Source organism: Eulemur rufifrons, chromosome 6, assembly GCF_041146395.1.
Source record: "Eulemur rufifrons isolate Redbay chromosome 6, OSU_ERuf_1, whole genome shotgun sequence".
NCBI lineage: Eukaryota > Metazoa > Chordata > Mammalia > Primates > Lemuridae > Eulemur > Eulemur rufifrons.
The window spans coordinates 103,449,166-103,472,601 of record NC_090988.1 but is presented as its reverse complement, the minus strand read 5'-3'; the positions used below and the strand labels follow the sequence as shown (position 1 = coordinate 103,472,601).

At 66.5% G+C, this 23,436-nt stretch overlaps 1 protein-coding gene across 1 annotated transcript in view; it reads left to right on the top strand.

Moving 5' to 3' along the window:
- Positions 1–23,436, top strand: part of OSBPL5 (oxysterol binding protein like 5) — a 53,894-nt gene that overhangs the window by 18,722 nt on the left and 11,736 nt on the right. Inside the window, exons 2-13 of the mRNA XM_069470411.1 lie at positions 8,559–8,712; positions 10,292–10,374; positions 15,074–15,154; positions 15,330–15,431; positions 16,275–16,478; positions 17,159–17,243; positions 19,115–19,289; positions 19,530–19,734; positions 20,846–21,030; positions 21,520–21,601; positions 22,498–22,596; positions 22,990–23,086. Coding sequence (XP_069326512.1) covers positions 8,580–8,712; positions 10,292–10,374; positions 15,074–15,154; positions 15,330–15,431; positions 16,275–16,478; positions 17,159–17,243; positions 19,115–19,289; positions 19,530–19,734; positions 20,846–21,030; positions 21,520–21,601; positions 22,498–22,596; positions 22,990–23,086 — 1,531 coding nt within the window. The 5' untranslated portion in view covers positions 8,559–8,579. The remainder of the gene's footprint in view (positions 1–8,558; positions 8,713–10,291; positions 10,375–15,073; positions 15,155–15,329; positions 15,432–16,274; positions 16,479–17,158; positions 17,244–19,114; positions 19,290–19,529; positions 19,735–20,845; positions 21,031–21,519; positions 21,602–22,497; positions 22,597–22,989; positions 23,087–23,436) is intronic.

Here is a 23,436-nt window from a genome sequence, read left to right as displayed (position 1 = left end):
CGGCGAACCTGAGTGCCTCTGGGTCCCTGGTCCCCGGCTCCGTCTGGAGCTCACCCCTCAGCCGCCTTCCGAGGGAGGGTTCGGTTTCTCAGCAGGTGGCTCCCTGGGGAGCGTTAGACGCCCGCAAAAGCGCCCTCCCAGGAACACGGGGGCAACGTCTGACCAAATATCTGGGCATCGGTGGCCTGGCCAAGTGGACACATAAAACCAGGTGGGGCCAGGCACCCAGTGCAAATCCCCCCTCCCCTCGGCAGCTGTGTTACCTCAGGCAGGTTCCCCACCCTCTCTGTGCCTCAGTGCCCCCCTCAGTGGGCCGGTGATGAGGGTGATGAGGGTGCTGCCTGCCAGTGGGGAGGGGTCAGTGGCCGACAGAGGCCAAGCGCTCACCACGGGGCCTGGAGCGAGGCTTTGCCGGCCGGCTCTGTTTCTGTCATTAGGATTGTTTTTATTCTTGTTCTCGGGGCCTCTGCACGAGGCCTGGGCCGGCTCCCCCGCCCCAAGGGGCTGTGCCCAGGGTCCCACGTGCCAGGCCGTGTCTTCTGTTCCGTGGTTTGTGACCACTGACCCTTGGCAGGTGGAGCCGGGGAAAGAGTGACTCCGGGCGTCTGTGTCCGGCAGCCACCCAGCCCAGTGCCCACTGGCAGGGCCGGGTCCGGGTCCATGGCTCTCACCGCTGTGGACTGAGCACAGAACATAGCTGCGTCACCCGTGGGCAGGTGGGGATAGGCGCCTGGCCTCGCTGTGGCCCCCCAGTGCTGGGCCGACCTGGCCTTGCTGCACCCCGGGGCCGGCTCAGCCCCTGGACTCGAGGGGCTGCCCCAGGCACCCCCAGGTCCCAGGCAGGGGCTGGGATGGGGGGAGGTGTGGGCAGCAGGTGACCTTTTTTGACCTCTCTGGTCTCCAAAATAAGGCGCCTATGGCCGGTCCTGGACTGGTGTGAGCCTGGGGAGGGAGACAGTCGCCGGGTGGGCAGAGGGCATGGGACGCACAGAGCTGACCCCAGCGGTCTGGCCAGGGAGGCTCCACTGCGCTCATCCCCTCCCTTCTCTGAGGGCTCCGCTTCTGTTAATGCGGCCCGAGCTGGTGGCTGCTGTTTGGGGGGCCCTGGCCGGGGGTTCCTCTGCAGAGGGAGATCCTCGGCAGAGGCGCAGCTTGGCGGCCCCCGGTGGGTGCTCACCCCCACGTGGCACAGCTGGGCGGTGCGCACAGAGGGTGCGGTGAGTGTTCTCACGAGACTGCTCTGAGAGCAGGGCAGCCACCCCCGCAGGCCCGCCCAGCACTGCAGGGACCGGCTCCGTCAGAGTCCTTGGCCACGACCCAAGCGCAGAGGGACCAACCACAGGCCAGGCCGTTAGGGTCTCACCCAGCCTCCACCTTCGGCCTCAGTGACAGGGCACACCCCGGGAGCCTGTGTTCCCTCGGGCGCGTGGCTGGGCCGCTGCAGCCCTCCCAGGGGGCAGCGGGGCCGGCTGCCTGGGAGAAGGGAGGCCCCGAGCGGGCCGTGGGGCTGGACCCGGGGTCCAGGAGCCCAGAGAGGGGCGCTGAGGGGCAGAGGGGAGGCTGGACCTCAGGAACCTCTGGCAGTGACTTCGCCCCAAATCAAGGCCTCCCTGGGGTGGGGGCACGTCCAGGGCCAGGGGAAGGGCGACCTGCAGGCGGGCTGGGTGCCTGGGCTGCTGTCTGCCCAGCTCACCGGGGCCGCTCCTCCCTGCCTGCCCCTCCCTGCCTGCCCCTCCCTGCCTGCCCCGGTGGGTGCGTCTCAGCACTGGGGTCTGCCGCTGCCCTGCAGGCTGGGAGGGAGGAGCCCTGGTCCAGGCCACAGCCGCGTGAGCCTCGTCTCTCCCTGGCTTTTCAGCCTTGTGTCCTCAGGTGGCCTCAGCCCAGCCACTTGTCCATCTGTCCCCCACCCAGGCAGGCAGTGACCTGCCAGGCACAGGGGCCTGAGTGGGGGAGCCGGCAAGGGGGTGACGCCGGCACCCCGGGAGAGCCCCCCAGGGTGCCGAGGGCCTTCGGGACCGAGGCCGGGCCCACAGCTCGGCGGGCGAGTGTGTCCCCCAGGGTGGGTGTCCGGTCCCCCCCGGGAGCCCAGGTCCACGTCCTGTTTCAGTTGTGGACAGTGAGGCTCGTGTGGCGGGTCCGAGGGTGGGTCGGGCCCTGGCCCCAGCTGGCTGCCTGCCGCCAAGTGCCACCCTCCTCTACCCGCCACCCCCGCCTGCGCCCGCCGTCCACATCAAGAGACCGGCCCCGGGCCGCAGTTTGTACCTGAAATCAAAGTCTCCTCTCGGTTGGGCCGGGCGGGCAGGGTCTGGGGGGGCCACACCAGGCCTGGCCCCCACGGCTGGGGCTTCCTAGGACTGGCCGGGGAGTGGTCTGCCGCAGGGGAGGTGGCCACAGCAGGGAGGGACAGCACTGAGCCTACAGGGCCCAGTGGCGGTCAGGAGGCGGGGGACAGGCACAGGGGACCAGGCTGGGCCTGGTGGCTGAGTCAGCCCAGAGGACACCAGGTAGGGCTCGAGGCTGCGCCCTGAGCCAGGCAGGCCACTTCCTGTCCCCTCCTGAGCCCAGCCACACTGTGGTCGCGTCTGGGGGAGGCCCGGCCCCCAGCCCCCGACCCGGGCGCCCTCCTGCCTTCCTTTCTGGGCCCCTCAGCTACCCCCAAAGTGCAAAGGGGACTTGGGGCTTGAAGCTGTGCTGCCTTGAGCAGACCCTGAGCATGACTTGAGCCACGACCCTCGGACCGGTCACTTCCCTTCTGGGGCCCGGCTTTCTGCATCTTCAGAATGTGACGAGACCCCACACCGTGCGGGCGTCACAGGAATCGCGTCAGACCTGGCAGCACGTGCAGAGGGTCTGGGGGGCCCGGGGTGTGTCGGCGTGGCGGATACACGGGGAAAGCCCCTGGCCCTCAGCCCAGGACGCAGCTCACAGCCTGTGGTGCGTGCCGGGCACTCTGACGGGGCCGCTGCTCTGGTGGGGGCTGCTCCCGCTGCCCAAATTGAGCCCTAGGCGGTCGTCCAGCCTGGGGACAGCAGCCTGGCATGTTCCTGGTCCCTCGTACTGGTGTCTGCTCTCAGGGACGGCAGCAGTTGCCGGGCCAGGCCATGTGGTGGTCTCCCTGGGGTGACTCAGGAGTCTGGGTGGCTTCCTCTTGGCATGGTCCTCATGGTCACTAGCCTTGGGACCTTGGCAAGTTTCTGGAATGCAAGTGTGTGGTGTCACCCTGATGGCTGCTGCCCTTTAACTGATGGCTGCTGTCCTTTAACTGATGGCTGCTGTCTTTCCTTGGGACCGGCTGACCTGTCTGTCAGGTGTTTGGAGAGCCGAGCACGTGGGGTTCTGTTGCCTCATCCCTGAGCTTGTCTGTGATTTCTGAGTGTTTCCCCCCAGAGCCGTGAACGAGACTCCCTCTGGTCTAGGCAGACGTGTTAGCGCAGGGATGTTGGTGCCGGCTGCCCGCTCACCCCTGCTTTTCCGGCCCCGTCAGCTGATGGAGCACCTGGCGGATAAGCCTCATGGCCACCCCAGGCTGCTTGCCCGCCTGCCCTGCAGCACAGCCGCGCCCAGCCCTGTCTCGCTGGGCTGTGGGTGAGGAAGCCGCCCTGGCACTGTGGGTGCTGGGATGGGCTCACACCCGCCTCTGCTGGCACCTTCCCCAGGGCCCCTGTGGGCCTATGACTTCTCCCCGCTCAGAGTTCGCCCCGCTCACCGAGGCTGAGAGAAGACCCTGGCTGGCTGAGGTCGCGCATCACGGCAGGGCTGGGCCCTTCCCTTGCGCTGTGTGGTCCCCCGACCTCTGCAGACCACGGGGAGGAGCTTGGTGCCGGTGGGCGCAGCGAGAGCCCAGGACTCTGCTGGCCTCCAGGTGCCCAGAGGGGAGCGTCCTCAGGGGTGCAGGGCTGGCCAGGGCTTGACCTGTGCCCCCCGACTGCTTGGGCTCTGAGCCAGCACCACAGGGGACCCGTCGCCCCCTGTTTGGGGGACTTTCATGCCCCAGACGGGAAGCAGAAGCGCCTGCTCAGGCCTGCGCGGGGTGGGCGCCCACTGACTCCCACCCTCTCCCCGACTCCGGGTGCCCGTGCACCTCAGCAGGGCAGGAGGAATTGGGGAGCCCCGAGCAAGGGGACCAGGAGGTGCCTGTGGTCAGTGGGAGGTGGCCAAACAGTGGCTCCTGGGCACGGGGCAGCGGGGGACCCTGCTGTGGGCAGGGCTGCCCCAGGTGTGACCGCCTGGCTGTGTCTTGGCGGTGGCCTCAGCAGAACAGCAGTGGCTGCAGGACACTCTTGGCCATGGTCAGTGTCTGAGAGCCGCGTGGGCCAGCAGCCCTGAGCATTCTCAGCCCTGGGCACAGACGGGTGCGGCAGTCTGGGGCCGGCCTGCAGGAGGGTGCCAGGGAGGGGTGTCCGTCCCTGCCTTGCCCGTCGGCCACCGGCGTGCCCTGGTGAGGCCTCAGGAGGGGCCTCTGCCCAGCTGCCACGGGTCTGGCTCTCTGTCCCTCTACTCCGGGCCCTGCGGGACGTTCCCTGGCCCTCAGCAGCTCTGGCCTCTCCCGAGCGCCCTTCCAGCGGGGAGCTGATTCGTTCTGGAAGTGCAGCGTCGGCCCAGCCCGGCGGGGTCCAAGGAGCTCGAGCAGGCGAGGACCCAGCCGGCCGTGAGCCCTGCAGCGAAGCCCAGCCCAGCAGGGTGGGTCCCACATGGGCCCGAGGGAAACACGGTGGGGGGCGCCAGGCCCCAGGGGATGGCGTGTCACTGGCTCCCGACGACGGGGACCAGGGCAGGGGTCTCGTGGGCAACGGGGCTGGGTCTTCGAGGAAAGGGGAGCGGCCTCCTGCACAGGGTCCAGTTGGAGGAAAGACTCGGCCCAGGGGCTGGGGTGGAGGAAAGGTGGGCGTCTCCCCGCGACCCCCCAGCCCAGGGGGCTCGCCCTCCGCCCGCTCCCCGGGCCCCGACCGGCCTGCCCACGCCATGCCTGCCCCTCGATGCTCGGGCTCACCGCCACCTGCACCCCAGGTCCCAGCGAACCTCGCAGGGATCCGCCCGGGACGTGCGCCTGGCCCCGCAGGCTCCCTGGCCTGGCCCCCGAGGCGGCCCTGCTCAGAGCTGGGTTCTTCCCGTGGGCAGTGCCGCCCTTGCGAGTTGCCCAGGGTGAGGGGTCCCAGGCCTCTGCCCCCCCCCCGCCACCCATCTTCCTCCCCTCCTCCCCTCCCCTCCCGGGGCCCCCACGGTGGGGGCGCTGTGCTCCCTGGGCCTGGCGCCTTCTCTGCAACAACAGCCCTGACGTGATACCGTAGGTGACACCCGGTGTGCCAGAGGGCCAAGGCATGGGAACCTCACCAGAGTGACAGTGGAAATCAGCCCCCAAACTGACCCTGGTCACCTCTCTGGGGACCTGCCCCTGACCTGGAGATTCGGAGTGGGGGCAGGGAGGCAGAGGACACCCCAGGGCACCTGCTCTGGGCGCCGTCACTGGGGCACACTCCCTGCACAGCCAGTCCCTGCCCTGGAGCCATGTGGCAGCCCGTGTCCCCCTGTGGGTACTGGGACAGAGCCGTGAACAGGTTAGGCATTGGCCACCCTTCTCACCTACAGCTTGCACCTGGTGAAGAGAAGCGAGTTCACAGAGAAGAAAGAAATACAGGCCAGGCGCAGTGGCTCATGCCCGTAATCCCAGCACTTTGGGAGGCCAAGGTGGGAGGATCCCTTGAGGCCAGGCGTCTGAGACCAGCCTGGGCAACATATTGAGACTTTGTCTCTACAAAAAATTTAAAAATTAGCTGGGCATGGTGGTGCATGCCTGTAGTCCCAGCTATTCGGGAGGCTGAGGCAGGAGGATCGCTTGAGCCCAGGAATTGGAGGCTCCAGTGAGCTATGACGACGCCACTGCACTCCAACCTGGGTGACAGAGTGATACCTTATCTCAATTAAAAAAAAAAGAAAGAAAGAAAAAGAAAAAGAATAAAGCAATGCGAAGGAGCGCTCTCCGAGAACTCCAAGTGCTCTGTGGAGGATTTGCACTGTGCCAGCCGGCAGGAGGGCCAAGCCCCTGGGAAGTGACATTTAAGCCACGTGTGGAATTTGAGAAGGACCCGGCCACGCAGACCCGTGGGCGAGCGCGGGGCCCTGCAGTGGGGACGGGCCTGGCATTTGGGGGAACATAAAGGGGCCAGTGTGGCTGGAGCAGAGTGGGTGAGGTGGGGGCCCGGCGACCAGACCAAGGAGATGAGACGAGATTTGTTCTAAATGCCGTGAGGGGCCCTGGGGACATGTGACCCAGATCTACCTTCAGAATGAACAAAACAGCCCCCCAAGGGGACTGGGGACCACGGGCCTCCCCAGCCGAGCAGTCGGGGGTGTCCGCCGGGCCCGGCCCTGGGCGCACAGAGCAGCAGTGCCTGGTGCACGCCTGCGTGGCACTCGGTCAGTGGGGTCTGTCCCCTGCCAGCGGCGCGGTGGTCGGAGACCACCCCTGGGGCGCCGAGTGTGGATGAATGGGGAGGAAGGGGACGACCGGCTGGACAGGTGCGTGCAGGGAGGGAAGAGAGGAAGGAGGGGTGGGCGGGTGCGTGGATGGATGGGGGGGGGAGTGTGGCGTGCGGACGCGTGCGTGGGGGAGCTCACATGCTGCCGGGTCTCGCTGGTCACCAGCGCAGCGGGGAGAGGGCGTGGGGGGTCTGAGAAGAACGGTGGCCGAGACCCCGTCCCTCTCTAGCCTGGCCAGGTGGGCCGTGCAGGCCAGAGCCCCTGTCCCTGCCTCGGGAGGCTCCAGGTGAGGGAGACGTGCCTGTGTCCTGCCCCCCACACTGCTGGGACGCCCGGGCCCCCTGTGGAGCAGAGGGCAGGATCGGCTGACCCACCTGGCTGCCCCTGGCCTGAGCCACACCTGGGCGGGGGTGGGGGTGGGGGTGGGGGGGTGTTCGCTGCGACTGTGGAGGAGGCGGGACCACCCAGGCTCACTTCCCGCAGCAGGTGGCTGAGTCAGGCTGTGCCGGGGGAGGGCAGACGCCCAGCAGCGGGTTGTGGGATGGGTCCCACTTGGCTCAAGGACAGGCTCTGCCAACTGTTAGCTGTGTGACCCGGGCCCAAAACCCCACCCTCTCTGAAACCAGCTTCCCTGTCTGTAGGTGACAAAGACAATGAGCTGATCCAGGTGTCCGGTGGCATGACAGTGATTAGGAAGGGAGGGGCCAGACCAGCCCAGCTGCAGCCTTAGAGCCCCTCACTCTGGCCCCAGGCAGCGGGGACCGAGGGGGCTCTGGGGCCCTGGAGAGAAGCCACCAGGACCACAGACACCCAGGGCCACCCAGCCCACTCCTGAGGCCCCACCCGGTCCCTAAGCCACAGCAGGAACAGCTCTGCATGCCTGAGGTCCCCGCCCAGGAAGGCCCAAGGCCATGGAGAAAGTGGGGCCTTTGTCCTGGGCCTGGCAGGAAGCCACGGGCTGCCCAGCAGCCCTGGAAAATTGGGAAAGGAGGAAAACCGGCTGGATCTTTAAGGGGCTTGTGCTCGGGGAGTGGACAGATGGGGGGTTAGGAGCCGGAGTCCCCACTCTGCCGACACCGACCAGGCCATGACCGGGGGCAGGGCCTTCGTTCCTGGAGCCACGATTTTCTCGTCTGTGAAACGGGCTGAGACCTCGGTGGGCTCAACTCCAAAGTGGCTGGGACGGGTGGGGCGTCGGAGCTGCTCTCTGCTGGCTGTGAGGGGGCAGGAGAGGGGGAGACAAGACCCCAGCTCTGACCCACCGGGAGCTGCAGACCCGCCTGAGCGGGCCAGAGTGCTGGGTGGCAGACGACGAGACCAGCTGTGGCCCTCCCGGGCTGCTCTGGCGGGACCTGGGGGTGTTTCAGGGGCTGTGCTGAGGCAGGGAGTTCGCTCCCACCAGGAATGTGACATGTTGGCCTGGGCGTGAATTCCAGGCCTGGCCCTGAGCGCACCTGAGCCTGCTCTCCCTGCCAAGGTGCGCTTGGGTGTGAGCGCTGCACCCGACCCTGCAGGAGGCGGACTTGACCGCAGGAGCTGGGGAGGGGAGGGCCCTGTGGGAGCCCCAGCTGGGACAGCTGCCCGGCCTGGCTCCCCAGCACGCTAAGGCCACCTGGCCTCGCCTCCCTGTGTTCTCCGCCTGACGGGCTCTCGGCCCCTCCCCGCCATGGGGCGCCCACACCTGGGAGGGACGTCAGGTGGGCCAGCTTGTGGCCCGGGGCCTGCAGAACCTGGGGCTGGGGGTTCTCGAGAAAGAACCTGCTGTGCCCTGTGACGAGCCCCTCTTCTGGGGGGGCTGCCCGGCCGGGTGTGGGCGGGGCTCCGGCACAGCCCTCCTGCCGGGCCTGGGAGAGCCCAGTGTCGCCACAGCCGTGTGCCTGAGGTCAGCCGCGCGGCCTGCCCTGGCCCCTCGGGCCAGCCTCAGCCATCTCAGGAGTCCCCTGAGAGGAGACCCGGGTGTCAGATGGGGCCACCCCTGCCACGTGGCTCTGACCTGCCTGTGGCCCCTTCCTGCCCCGGCATACCGGCTGTCCGGGCCTCCCCTGGGGTGTAACCCTGCGTCCCCTCCTTCCTCCCTCCAGAAGCCCCCAAGTGCCCACGCCATGAAGGAGGAGGCCTTTCTCCGGCGCCGCTTCTCTCTGTGCCCGCCGTCCTCCACCCCGCAGAAGGTGGACCCCCGCAAGCTCCGGAACCTGCTCCTCGGCGGGGAGAATGAGCTGGACCCGCTCAGCCCGGGTGAGTGCCCACCGCGCGGGGCGGGGCCCCCGCGCCCCCAGTTCTGCGCCTGGGGGTGTGACCTCAGGCGGCCTGTCCCCTCTCTGTCTCTCGGGGTCTGGGGGGTGACACCTTTGCTGGCTCTCCCCCGACACTGGGATTGCGCAGGTCTGACAGGCAGAGGGTTCGCAGCCCCTTGAGGGCCGGGTAGGACGGCTGCCTGGCGCCACTGGGGGCCGGGCACAGCCTTCGGCCCCGGTGGTCCAGGGGGGCTCCCACTGCCCAGCCTCAGGGGGACACTGGTCGTCCTTGGAGAGGGAGTGTGGTGCAGTCGTCCCAAACACAGCCTCTAGGGACAGATGGCCTGAGCCCCAGCCCTTCTGTCCTGGCTGGGTGACCCCAGGTCAGCTATGTCATGCGAGCCTCAGTTTACTCATCTGTAAAATGGAGACGATATTAGTAGTCCAATAGTAGTGACCTGAGGAAGTGGTTCTGCCCCGCCCAGGAGGCAGCACCGCACAGAGGCCCTCACGCAGCTCTGGGAGCGCCCAGGGAGAGGCCCCCCGGGGGTGAGGAAAGCCCCTCTGGCCACCCGCGGGCCCTGGGCTAGGGCACGGGGCACGGGGTGCAGGTGGGAGGCAGAGGCTCCCGGGGCCCGGCCGGGGACAGCGATGTCCGTGCACTGTTCCGGGGCCTTCGGGCAGAGTCACTTCCTCACGTCACCGTGCCGGCTTGTCCGGTCCCCAGCCCCTGCCCAGGGCTCTCCGGGAGGTGGGTCTGCAGAGCCCGGCTCTCCAGCTGGTCTGTGGGCATCGTCCTCCGTCCTCCGCGCTCCCAGCCCCTGGGGGTCTCACGCCCAGCCTTGCTGCCTCCCCGCCGCTCAGCGCCGAGGACCTGGGTGACGCAGCAGCACACGTGTGCATACACGTGTACACACACACAAACACACACACACACACACACACACACACACACGCACACACACACGCCCCGCAAGAAGCAGGCAGAGCGGTCCCGCCAGGGGTCAGGCCTCCCCTGCGGCCATTCCCGCCCACAGACGCAGCTTCCAGACAGACGGGGGCAGAGCAGGGGAGGCCTTTCCCCAGGAGCGAGTCCACACCCCGTCTCTCCTCCCTCCTTAGCCAGTCCGCCCAGGTGGGATGCATGGCCAGGACCGCCCTCCGCCCTCCGCGAGTCCCAGCACCCCGGGCGATGGTTTCGGGCCAGACGGCCACGTGGTCTAGGCACCCTGAACCCGCCGTGTGCCTCTGAGCCTGGATGTCACGTTCTTCTTTCAAAACTGGGGGACCTGGCCTTACAGACCCCAAACTACACGCCACACCAGGCCCAGGACGCGGGCTTCCCGCCAGCCCCCGCCCCGGCTTCCTCCCTGTGGGTTTGGAGGCCTGGCCAGAGCTCCTGAGTCCCTCCCAGTGGTGACGCTCGCTGGCACTGATTAGACCTCTCCGGCAATGTCCTGCGGCCGCTGCCACCCCTGCGGCTTCCTGCCCCTCCCAGGCTGCACCCAGCCCTCGCCTGCCACACGTTAGCAGCCCTGCCCTGCCCACACGCGGGCCTCACCCCAGCCGCTCTCTTGCAGGGAAGGACATGGAGCCCAATGGCCCGTCCCTGCCGCAGGATGAGGGGCCCCCGACTCCAGGCTCTGCCACAAAGGTGCCACCGGTAAGAGCCCGGCCACGGGAGGACCGGTGGGCGGTGGGCAGAGGACCTGGCCTGGGGACAGCAGGAAATGGCTGGGGACAGAGACAGCAGGGGCGCCGGCCCGGCCTGCCTTTCCCGCCTGCTCTAGCTGTGCTGCTCAACGGAGTCACAAACACGGCTTTGTAGTTGTTTTGTTATTAAAGCCACCTTGTTGGCGTATCACAGGGGACCTGGGTAAGGACGTAGCTGGTAGGTGGTGTCGGGGGCAGAAAATAACAACAGAGGTGGCCCCACAGCCTTCTGCTGTAGGGAGACCCACGGAGACCACCGAGGCACATGCCGCCCCTGCCTGTGCGGAGCTGTGTCCTCTGCCGGGTCACCCTCCAGGGTTCGGCCAGAGCCCGCACGCCCTCCCCGGGCAGGCCCTCGGGTGGGCCCAGCACCCCCTCCCTCCCCTGTGGGCCCCAGCCCAGGGAGCCACAGCCCCCGACGTGGACCGAGGGTGGTGGCCCCAGGTCCTGATGACAAGGCCCTGCCCCGCCCTGGCCACCTGGCACGCTGGGTGACCTTGAGCGACAGCCTTGCTTCCTGGGCCCGGGTTCCTCACCTGTCACACAGGCAGGTGGGGGCTGGACGCTCTGTCCCTGCGCCAGCCTCGAGAAGGTCCGGCCAGACCCTCGCTGAGTCCTGGAGCTGCCTGTCCCCCCGGCCCCGGCTGCCGGCTGCTGGGGACAGTCCGCGCCCCCCTCACCCCCACTCTGTGGTCACTGATTATTCACTGGTTTGCATTTAAAACTCTTACTGCGGTAGAACACACAGAGTGCGACGTTCAGCATCTCAGCCACCGTGAGCTGCACGTTCAGCGGCATTAAGCACATCCTCCGCGCGGCACAGCCCTCGCACGTCCGTCTCCGGAACTTTCTCATCGTCCCAAACCGAAGCTCTGCCCCCTTTACACAGTAATTCCCCTCCCCCGCCCCGGCCCCCTCCCCCTGTGACTCCGAGTCTGGCCACTGTGGGGGCCCCACGGACGCGCAGTCACGGTCTTTGTCCTTCTGTGTCCGGAGGTTCCGCTGAGCATAACGTCTTCAAGCTGCATGCGTGTCGGGGCGTGTGCCAGGATGTCCTACTCTGTACAGTCTGCCTCGCAGCCGCTGCGTGCGCGGCCCACGCTTTCTCTCTCCCTCCGTCAGCCGGCGGACGGCGGCTCGTTCCGTGTTTTTAGCCGGGTGAGGAATGCCGCTCTGAGCACGCATGCACACGGACTTGCGTGTCAGTTGTCACTTGTTCGGGTACCTACCTGGGGACGGAACAGCCGGGTCACATGGGAATTCCACGGGGATGTGGAATTCCATGTTGAACTTCTCGAGGAGCCGCCGAGCTCCTTTCCGCAGCGGCTGCACCCTTTCGCGTGACCCCCCACGGCACACGCGGGCTCCCGTTCTCGAGGCTCCCCGGCGCGCGCCAACGTCTGCTCGGGGCTTTTAACTTGCTATTGTCGCCGCCGTCCTAGCGGGTGTGAAGCGCGTCTCCTGGTTCCGGTTAGCATTTCCCTAGCAACGGGCAACACCGGCGTCGTCACATCCTGATCCACAGTCGACAGTCGGTCTATTCAAGGTCATTGCCCATTGTTGGATGGAGTCATTGGTCTTTCTGTCATTGAGTTGCAAGAGTTCTTTGTATGTTCTGAACGCCAGGTCTTTATCAGACGTACCGTTTGCAACTCCTTTCTCCCATTCTGTAGGTTGCCCTGACTCGTGTGTTCTAAGTCATTTTTTTTTTTTTTTTTTTTTTTTTTTTGAGACAGAGTCTCACTTTGTTGCCCAGGCTAGAGTGAGTGCCGTGGCGTCTGCCTAGCTCACAGCAACCTCAAACTCCTGGGCTCAAGCAATCCTCCTGCCTCAGCCTCCCGAGTAGCTGGGACTACAGGCATGCGCCACTATGCCCGGCTAATTTTTCTATATATATTTTTAGTTGTCCATATAGTTTCTTTCTATTTTTAGTAGAGACGGGGTCTCGCTCTTGCTCAGGCTGGTCTCGAACTCCTGACCTTGAGCGATCCACCCGCCTCGGCCTCCCAGAGTGCTAGGATTACAGGCGTGAGCCACCGCGCCCGGCCCTAAGTCATTTTTGTAGGTTGCGAAGTTCTGGTCAGACTTAAAAGTCACCGTTCTGAGCAGCTTTTCTGATTTCTTGGGGGCGTCGCTGTTGCAGCAGACTTTGATGTGCGGCAGCGTGCGGGGGGACCAGAGGGCCTGGCGTGCCTGGGCAGGGCGCCCAGCGTGGCCCTCAGGGAGGAGCAGCGGGCAGGCACTCCCCGGCGCTGGGCAGGGGCCGCAGTGACTTGCCCGGCTGGGGCGGGGACGCAGGTGTCTTCACCCCGCATCTTGCCTTCTCCCCTCCCCTGCCGGCCAAGGCGAGCACAGCGCCATTCGGCCATTCCTGGGGGACGCCGGGCAGCGGGGCGGTGGCAGCAGGTGCGTGCTTCATTCGCTCCTTCATTCGAGGGGCTTGCCAAGCCCCTGTCTGCCAGGGCTGAGCAGGTGCTGGGATGGGACCGTCCCCTGGTGGGAGCTGTGCACGATAAAAAGTTGACCGGAGAATCGGGTGGCGGCTGTCATTGCAGAAGTCCTGGGTGGGCCAAGGGCAGTGCGTGTGTCACCAGGGCCTGCTGCTGCGGGGTGGTCCAGCCGTCCTGCTCCTGGGAGGGCGGCCCAAGGGGCCTGAGGAAGGAGCAGGGGCGGCCCAGGGAAGGGCATTCTAAGCTGGGGGAACAGCATGTGCTCAGGTAGCTGAGTGCTCTGTGCACAAGGATCCCAGCTCAGGGGACTCCGAGGCGGGGAACTCGGGGCGTCTTGTCTGTTGGCCTGGGCCCCCGGAGGCCTGTCTCCTGGCCAAGGTCTGGCACACAGCTTGCCACTCAGATGTGGCTCCTTCCCATCAGCCCTCAGCCCAGAGACTGCTTCTGGGCAGAGCCCCCAGGCGCTGGGTCTTGCCCCTCCCTTCTGCGATCCTGTGTGCTCCTACCTGGCTGAGAGAGTGCTGTTCTGGAGTGACACTGCCTGGGTTCAATCCCAGCTTGCTCCTGTGAGCTGTGTGACTTTGGGCAGGTTTCTGAACCTCTCTGTGCCATAGTCTCCTCCTCTGCAGAATGGATAGTAACAGTGACACAAGCTGGTATTTAACATGCTTGTCCCGGGCACAGTCACGAAACCGTGCGCGCAGCACCCCCTGTGCCCTCACGCTCACGCCTCTGTGCGCTTGGGGACGGTCTGTCTCTCCCTCGAAGAGTCATGTTGTCTTTGCTTTCCAACCCCTGCGCCTGCTGCCAAAGCCCAGCATACAGCGCCGTCGGGACCACCAGGCCACGGAACGGCTGGAGTCCCCTCCCTGCCACACGCTCGCCCTGCAGCCGTGGGAGGAATTCTGCCTCCCCGTGGCCTGCTGCCCTGGTCATAGCACGGTCACGATGGCCCCACCTCGCGGGCTGTTGGACGATTGGTGAGTGAGTCGGGCAACGTACCTGCACGCGGCCGGTGCACCTGGGCGGACACGGCGCTGGCTCTGGTTCCCGGCCCTGGAGTCCCCTTGGGGCTGTAGCGAGAGCCCCACGGGCAGAGCGGGGCGGGCACACCTGCTCCGGAAAGGGCCGGATGACGTGTCAGGCTCTGCCGTGGCTCTGCCCCAGGTACTTGGCGCTGCCGTTCAAGCGCAAAAGCGCCACCAACAACGCGTGTCTGTGTGAATGGTGTGGCCGTGTGCCAAGGAAACTTCACTTGTGGACACGGAAATGTGGATTTCATACGATGCTCACATCTCACAAAATATTATTCTTTTGATTTTTTCCAACCACTTAAAAATGGAGCATCTGTTCTTAGCTTGCGGTTTGCGCAGAAGCAGCCGGCAGGCAGGATTCAGGCCGTAGCTTGCTGCCCGCCGGCCTGTGGCCTGTAGACCTGGGTCTGTGCCCCTCGGTTTCCCCATCTGTGGAAGGACTGTGGCCCCTGCCAGCCCCAGGCCTGGGACTGCTGCTCCCGGCTGTGCAGTCGGCGTGTGCCGGGCCCGGGCTCAGGAGAGGCCCTGGGCGTTGGCCTCTACGTGCAGCCCCCAGAACAGGGTGGGCGTCCCCCCCCACCCCCCGCACAGCCTGTACCCACACCTCGGCCCTGCCCGGAGCTGGACACAGGGCGATGGCCAAAAAGTGGACACCCCGATCTGTGGGGAGGGCACAAGGGGGCCGGGAGGCTGTTGCTTTGGGTGGAAGCAGCGTGGTGCCCAGAAGCCCAGCCTGAGGGCTTGTCACCATCCCGTAGCCACCACCAGAGCCCCCTCTGCAAGCTCCACCCTCTGCACTCTGACCGCCCCAGGGCCCGCCCTCCAGACCTGTTGGAACTCAGCCCTGCTTTTCCTTCCTGCCCCGCCACTCGCCACTCGCCTCGCCCCTGCATGTGCCCAGGGGAGGGTGGGTCCCCATCTCCTCACTGCTGTGTGCCCAGGGCAGGTGCGGGGGCAGGGCCTCCCCTCAGCCTCCTTATTCCTCCACCCCCAGCGGCAGAGCCAGAAGTGCTGGTGGACGGGACAGAGGGTGCCGGACGGGGTGGGACCCTCTTCTCTGACCTCTGCCCTGCACAGCTGTGGCATCGAGCCCACCCCTTGCCCTCTGCAGCTGCAGGCTGCACCCCGACGCCCTGTCCCCCACACCCACGTCTCTCTTTTGCAGGCAGAGTACAGGCTGTGCAATGGGTCTGACAAGGAGTGTGTGTCCCCAACAGCCAGGGTCACCAAGAAGGAGGCTCTCAAGGTGGGCCGGGGCCCAGGGAGGGGGCGCCGCCATGTCCCTGTCTGAGCAGTGGGGAGCTGAGCCAGGATGCCACCCCTGCCTGACAAAGGGAGGGGGACAGACCGTGGGCTGGACGGCGGGAGGCGCGGGGGGCAGCGTGGGCCCCTCCTGACCCCTGGCTTGGTGCCCGGCCCAGGCGCAGAAGGAGAACTACCGGCAGGAGAAGAAGCGGGCCACCAGGCAGCTGCTCCGCGCCCTCACGGACCCCAGCGTGGTCATCATGGCCGACAGCCTGAAGGTAGCCGCCCCGGGGACAGTGTCCCGTGCTTGTCACTGGGAATCTGGATCCGATTTCTGGGATTGCCGTAACAAATGACCGTAAACCGGGAAGCTTAAAACAACAGAAACACGTTTCCTCCCACCTGGCCCGTCCTTGCAGGTGTGGACTCGCCCCACCTGGTCTCTCTCTGCCTCCCCCCAAGAGACCCCATTTCCAGGCAGGGCGGGGGCTGTGCCACTGGTAGAGGTGCCAGGAACCACCCAGGTGGGGCCAGGAGGCCTTTGTCCAGCCCTGAGCCTCAGTTTCCCCTCCGTGCGGCGGGGGTGAGACTGCGCAGCGCTGTCGCTGCTGGGCGCACGGGGTGCCAGGGCCCGGGCACCTGCAGAGCCTGGCCTGGGCCGGCCCCTCCCACCCCACGCCAAGTTATGACCAGGAGATGACGTGCAACGGTGAATGTATATGAATATTTATAATGAGAAAAGAAATAACAGGTAGTTTCAGATTTTACTAAGCTGACAATGTCAACAGTCGCTACTCATCACTGGCCCCTCCCGGGACCCTGGTTGGCCTTGGCCTTGAACTTCACCCTCATGAACCTCACCAGTAAATCTGTGCCCGTGTATTTCTACCGTGTATTTCTTTGGATTCACCCTAACTTAGGGGCTCATTTTAATAATCAAGAGAGAACCCTGCAGCCCAGTGGGGCCCCGAGTTCTGCACGGAGCCCCTGGGGTACTCGGCAGCGCCAGCCCCTGCCCTGCACATGGCGGGCTGGGGACACCAGCCGGGGCGTGGGGGGCCGGCGGGGGTGGAGAAGGGCCCCTGGGTGGGCCGGCCTCGATGGCGGTGCCGCTCCTGCAGATCCGCGGGACCCTCAAGAGCTGGACCAAGCTGTGGTGTGTGCTGAAGCCGGGGGCGCTGCTCATCTACAAGACGCCCCCGGGGGGCCAGTGGGTGGGCACCGTGCTGCTGCACTGCTGCGAGCTGCTCGAGCGGCCCTCCAAGAAGGACGGCTTCTGCTTCAAGCTGTTCCACCCGCTGGACCAGTCCGTGTGGGCCGTGAAGGTGCTGCCGGCCGGCGGGGCGGGGTGCAGGGGAGCGGGACCCTCACTGGCAGCTGCGGAGCCCGGGGCTCGTCTCTGAACCCCCCTGTGCCCCCGGGGAGCACACAGCAGGCCACGGGTGGGGGCGGGTCACGCGAGGGCCCTCACCCAGCCGCGGGCCGGGAGGGTGGACGGTGCTGCTCCTGGTGCTGACTGAGGAACGGCCGCGTGTCGGGGGCCCCCCACGCCCAGACCTCACCCCTCGCAGCCCGGGGCCGCCCTGTCCAGGGCTGGTTGGGGTGGGGTGGCCAGGGAGAGTCCAGGACACCAGTTACATCTGGGTTTCAGAGAAACATCGAAGTTTCTTAGTAGGAGCGTGTCCCAGATACTGTGCGGAACTTTCTTCTGCCAAAGAGCGACTCACTTTCTCTGGGATCCTCGTGGACCTGGGCGTCCTGGGTTTGCTTTTGCTGGTTCTGGCCACCCGAATTCGGGAGGCCCCGAGCTGGACGCTGATGGCGGAGCCTCCGGCCGAGAAGGGGAACGGAGAGCTCATTGCCCGCTCGCCTCTCTCGCTGCCCCTGTGCTGCCTGGGGACCCTGAATCCGGGTCTGAGTGTGGGTCTGCGGGGTTCTGCGTGGCCTGTCTGTGCAGCTGTCCCTGCGTGTTGCCCCAGGTGACACTGAGCCTCTGCCCCCCCAGGGCCCCAAAGGCGAGAGCGTGGGCTCCATCACGCAGCCTCTGCCCAGCAGCTACCTGATCTTCAGGGCCGCCTCCGAGTCGGACGGTGAGTCCCCGCCCGCCCCTCAGCGTTGCAGCCCAGGGGCAGGTGGCCCCAGGTCAGGCCCTTCCCCTGCCACCCAAGGAGACAGCCTGAAGTCACAGGGAGAGCCCAGCTTGGGGCCAGGCAGGCCTGCCACTCACTGGGACCCCTCTCTGAGCCTCAGTTTCCCCGGGGGCAGAATGTGACTAATCACACTTGCCGCCCAGTGTTATGAGAATCCAGTGAGCTTATAAAAGCAACCGGGGAACAATTACTGAGCTCCAGCCACGAGCCAGGCACCATGGAGCCACCAGGTTCCACTGTTGTCCGCACCTGACAGATAGGAAACCGAGGCATGGGCCGCCACCAGGAAGAAGGTGCTAGAGCCTGGGTATGAGTCTGAATTGCGCTGACTCCCAAATGCATCACATGCCGTTGGTGTGCGCTGGACAGCAGCTGTCACCAAGGCAGCCACAGTGATGTCCTCACTGGTGCTGCCTTCCTGAGGGTGTCGCCTTCCTGAGGGTGTCGCCTTCCTGAGGGTGTCGCCTTCCTGAGGGTGTCGCCCTCCATAGCTGCTGCGCCCACTCCCAGCCCCCGGGGCTGGTGCCTCCCAGAGCTGTCCAGCTTGGAGCCCCGGCCGGCGTCTGGTCCTGCCAGTGCCACGTCGCCCCCTGGTGGCCCAGTGCCACCTCCACACTCCTTTCCCCGGCCCAACTCTGTGGTGGGTCCCACGGGGCTGCGGGGCTGCGATGGACAGGGCAGCCCACGGCCTCTGCGGTCTGATGGGAGACGTGAGCTGTCAGACAAGGCGGATCGGGCAAGGGGACGATCAGGGAGGGTGTCCACAGCCCCTGTGGGTGTCACAGGCCCTGTGGGTATCAGGGTGGGCTTCCTGCAGGAGGAGGCAGAGGCTTCAAAGGATGTGTAATGGTCAGGATGTCTAGTCGTCTGTGGCAACCACAGACACACGCGTTCAGGGCCCGAGGCCCAACTCGGCAGCTGTGACCGCCCCATGGGCTGCCTCCCGTGAGCCCCGCCCCCGTGCTGAGCAGCCCAGCCTGGGGCGCAGCCCAGCCGAGCCTGCAGGGAGCCCAGCAGGATCCCACGTGTCCCCCAAGACAGGGGCTGCTTCAGAGACGTCACAGCAAGGCCCCCCAGCATGTCCCCCACCCCCAGCGCCAGGGGTGCGCCCCAAGAGCAGGACTCGGTGGCTTTCAAAGTTAGGGAAAACGTCACTTGTCTCCAAGAGCCTCACAGGGTAAAGGCTGGAGAAGCAAGGAGCCTTCCTCGGGGTTCCCTAACCCTGCGCCCCACCCATCTGACCCTGGAAGCCTCCCTCTGAATAACCCTTGTTAGCAGCGTGACCCGTCGTTTGTGGGCCACCCGAGGGCACTGTTGTGTGCGGAGGAGCCGCTGTTAGCGGTCACACCTGCTAGGACACTCAGGCAGTGCTGGTCCCACCAGGAAGGGGCGGGGCCGAGGGCAGAGGTCGCAGACGTCCAGCTCTGCTGCCTGCCCCACCCCCACCCCACGCTGTCCACACAGCTGGGAGCTGCCTCTGCTCTCCCAGCCTCCGGCCCGCTCTCCGGCGTGTGACCTCGAGGGGTCACGGAGCCTCCTGGCCCTCGTGAGAGTGTGCCGTGCCTCCTCCAGGCACGTCCGTCTGGTCAGGGCCTGCGGCAAAAGTCCTTGGTCCACGCGGGGTCCCCTTATCTGCCCCCACAGCCCTGCTGGATGGGGGTCGGGGAAGGGAGGGGGTCTCCCTGGTGGGGGAGCGGGTGGGATGCCTGAGGGGACAGAGCGAGCGGGGGCTTCCTGGGGGCTCCTTGGGGGCCTGTACAGGGGCGGGGTGGGCCCGGGGCAGGCGGGGGCTGACCCTGTGTCCCCCCCAGGCCGCTGCTGGCTGGACGCCCTGGAGCTGGCGCTGCGCTGCTCCAGCCTGCTGCGCTGCGGCACCTGCAAGCCGGGCCTGGACGGGGAGCCGGGGTCCTCGCCGGACGCATCGCCCTCCTCGCTCTACGGGCTGCCCGCCACGGCCGCCGTCCACGCGGACCAGGACCTGTTCCCGTGAGTGGGGCGGGGCTGGCCCTGGCTCCTGGGGTCGCGGGCGGGAGGGCCGAGGGCTCAGGCTGCAGGGCTGGGGCAGTGACTCACTCCCGCTGTGGCTCCGGCAGCCTCAGTTTCTCTGTCTGAAAGGGGCCGACAGGGTCAGGGGCAGGTTGTTGGGGGGATCGAGTGGGGGATGTGGCTCCCGGCCCGCCGTGGGCTGCCTGGCCCTCGGACCCACGGGCGCCATCTGCCTTCCAGACTGAACGGGCCGTCCCTGGAGAGCCGCTCGGAGAACGACGCGTTCTCAGACAAGTCGGAGAGAGAGAACCCCGAGGAGTCAGATCCCGAGACCCAGGACCACAGCCGGAAGACCGAGAGTGGGAGTGACCAGTCGGAGACCCCCGGGGCCCCCACGCACAGGGGGACCACCTACGTGGAGCAGGTCCACGAGGAGCTCGGGGAGGTGAGAGCCCCCAGCCCCAGGCAGCCCCCCGCTTCAGGCCCCCATGCTAGAGGCAGAGGTAGAAGTGCCAAGGCCCCCCAGGGGCGGGGCATGAGGGTCTGGAGTGGGTCTCACTGCCCTGTCCCCTGGCGGCATGGCTGGGACGCTTGGGTGGACACGCTCCCCTCTTCCAAGAGAGGCCGCTTGCTGTGCGCCTGGCCGCTGGCTGGCGTGGGGGTGCGGGGTGCACTCGGCAACCCCCCCAGGCTGGGATGCACCGTGACAGGAGGACAGGAGGCTCATGAGGGCCAAAGCCCGCTGGACCAGTGCCATGGGACTTGTCCACAGCTCTGTGTGCACAGAGGGGCAGAGCGGCTTGCCTGAGGCAGCCCAGCAGGGTGGAGCCGGCCCCTGATGCAGGGCCTGCTGCCGGCTCCCCATCCTCCTGCCTCCCGGGGCAGCGGCCATCAAGCTAAGAGTGCAGACCGTCCTCAGTTCAAGTCCCACCTACGCTGCACCCTAGCTGTGTGACCCTGGGCAAGTCACTCGCCCCCTCTGCGGAGGGGGCAGGACCTCTGTCCCTGTGCATGCCCTGGGGCTGCCACCAGGCGCAAGTCTAGAGCAGGAAGAGCTGTGGGGAGGGTTCGATGTCTCAGAGAAGGAGGAGGGTCCAGGGCACCCCCTCACTTTGAGCAAACGAGGGGCCTTCCTGAAGGACGTGCAGGCCTCGGACGGGCGGGCGAGTGCAGGGCAGGGACCGATGGTTTCCTGGCCGCACTTGTCCCCAGACTCGTGCACTGTGTTCGTTCACGATCTAGAACTCTCTGTGCACCAATCACGCCTTGGTAAAGTGGCTAAAAATAAGAGAGAGAGATAAAAGAAATTTTAAAATAGTAATAATGGTTTTTCAGAAAAAGCAGAAGAGCAGGCGGCCGCCTGCCTCACCAGGCAGCTGTGAGGACAGGACAGGCTGAAGCCCCGAACGCCGGGCCCAAGTCCCACGCGTCCACACGTGGGCTTCATGGCCGGGTCTCCGCGGGGGCCCGGGTGGCCGGCGGGAGGGGGCGGGCCGGGCAGGAGCAGCTCGTCCTGCCCACCCTCGCCGGGGCCTGACCGCGGCCCCTCCGCGCAGCTGGGCGAGGCGGCGCAGGTGGAGACGGTGTCGGAGGAGCACAAGAGTCTGATGTGGGTCCTGCTGAAGCAGCTGCGGCCGGGCATGGACCTGTCCCGCGTGGCGCTGCCCACCTTCGTGCTGGAGCCGCGCTCCTTCCTCAGCAAGCTCTCCGACTACTACTGCCACGCCGACCTGCTCTCCAGGTGCGCCGCGGAGGGGCGCCGAGACCCTGCAGGTCTCCTCTGGCCGGGCTGAGCTCGGCCCACTGTCCCTGTGGCTCTGGCCTCCCAGGGACCCTGTCCCCGGGACCAGCCTGGGAGGCGCTGGAGCAGAGGGAGCGTGGCAGGCGGTTCTGAGGCTGTGGCCATTGGTGGCGTGTGTGGGGTCAGTGCCCAGCACCTGCTGTGTGTCCTGAGCCCCGCGGCCGCAGGCTGGCTGGGTGGGCTGCAGCGGCAGGAAAGGGGGCCAGGCAGCGGGAGCATCGGGGCCTTCCTGGAGGCGGGGGCAGCCTGGCAGCCCCGCTCCCGGCCCCAGCATGGGAGCAGCCCTGGCCCTTTGGGAGAACCCCCCGCCTTGAGGCTGCCCGGCGGGATGGGGCCTGGTGGCCTTTTTCCAGCGGAATGGACAGAGGTCGGATGGTAGGAGCGGGGTCAGGGACGCTGCCTGGGTCAGAGCTGTCCCGCCCCCCGCAGGGCCGCGGTGGAGGAGGACGCCTACAGCCGCATCAAGCTCGTGCTGCGCTGGTACCTGTCTGGCTTCTACAAGAAGCCCAAGGTAAGACGCGCTGGGCAGGGCGGGGCTCTGGCCCCCGGGTCTGGCTGTTCCGTCCGTGGCCCCCGCCCTGAGTCCCTGGCACCCTGCTGCCCACGGCCTTGAAGGTCCTGGTCATCGCGCAGTGGGCCCTGACTTCCCCTGGAGGGGCCCCTGGACAGCCCCCCAGGGTGGCCCTGGTTCCCTGAGGGACCCAAGCTGGGCGTTCCCCACCCCCAAGAGAGCAGCCTCAGCCCACCACGGTGCCGGGAACGGCGCTTTCCACCCTGAACAGCAAGGTGCCTTAGGGACCTGTGGTTTTCGTCACTTTTTAGTCATGGAACCCATTTTTAGAGCCCCAAACCCAGGACTCGGGCTGCCCTGGTTGTCGGGGGAGATGGGTGTGCAGCCCCACCCATGCCCCTCCCCCACCACGGAGCCCTGGGGTTCCATGGTACACAAGTTTGAAAACCACAATTCTGGTTCCACCTCTTCATCATGCAGTTGGGGAAACTGAGGCTCAGGGAGAGGAAGGGACAACCCAAGTCCCAAGCAGGTTGGGGGTGGCGCTGGGTCTGCTGACCACATGGTGCTTTCTGCAGGCAGCTTTCAGTGGGTCGTGTGTGGGCTATACCCGAAGTCCAGGGAGACCGTGACTTCATCGGGGTGTCCTGTCCCCCTCTGAGCCGAGAATTGGGCAGAATGCTCTAGGCTGCCCCCGCAATGTAAACCACCAGCAAAGCATAGTGTCCCCCGAGCAGAAGTGGGGTGCTGTTCCCAGACACTGGCGGCAAACCAGGCCGTCGTCCTAGAGCCCAGGGGACAGGCAGCCACCACACTCCGCCTCAGTCCATGCCACTCCCGGCACGTGAGCCCCTCCCCGCCGGCTGCTCCAGCGCCTTCCTGTCTGTTGCCCGCAGGGAATCAAGAAGCCCTACAACCCCATCCTGGGGGAGACCTTCCGCTGCTGCTGGTTCCACCCCCAGACCGACAGCCACACGTTCTACATAGCAGAGCAGGCAAGACCCCCGCGGCCCGGGCTCCGGGGGGCGGGCCCAGCAGCGAGCAGGAGCAAGCCTGACCCTGCGGGCACATTTCTTGGGGGCCTGCCCGTGGGAAGGGCTCCGGACCGGGGCATCTCGCAGAAGGTGCAGACACAGCCCGGCGGCTGTGACAGCAGGCGGTGTCTCCCTGGGGACAGGGGCTGGTGCGTCCCACTCCCAAGGCGAGCTCTGGGCTGATTCAGGGATTCAAGGCTGCCCTGAGCATCTGGAACAGGAGCCGGGACGGTCCTCTGCCTGGTCCCGGGACTGGGCACCAGGCGGAGTGGAGGGGACATCGGGCAGCCGGGCCCTCGCCTCCCTGGGGTGCTCACCTCGGGGCTGTGTCCAGAGCCGCCTCCCCGCACACAGGTGTCCCACCACCCGCCCGTGTCTGCCTTCCACGTCAGCAACCGCAAGGACGGCTTCTGCATCACCGGCAGCATCACGGCCAAGTCCAGGTTCTACGGTGAGAGGCGCAGCCCGGGGAGGCCTGGGCTCTAGGGGCCGGGGACACCCAGACCTCAAGGGGTGGCCGTGTGCATGTCTCTGCGTGGCCAGAGACCACATGGGTGATAAAAGTGCTCAGACCCTGGCGCTGGCAGAGCCAGTCCCACACCCAGTGCCCCCAGCTGCGAGTGGCGCCCCTGGCAGGGATGCTGTGGGCAGGTGGGGACGCGAGCTGCACCGGTCGGGAGCCTCTGGCCACACGTAGCTATTTAAAGGGACTAAAATGAGATAAAACACGGGACGCAGCAGCCCCTTAGTTGTGGGGGCTGTGTTACACGGGCTCAGCGGGCACACGTGGCTGGTGCCCCC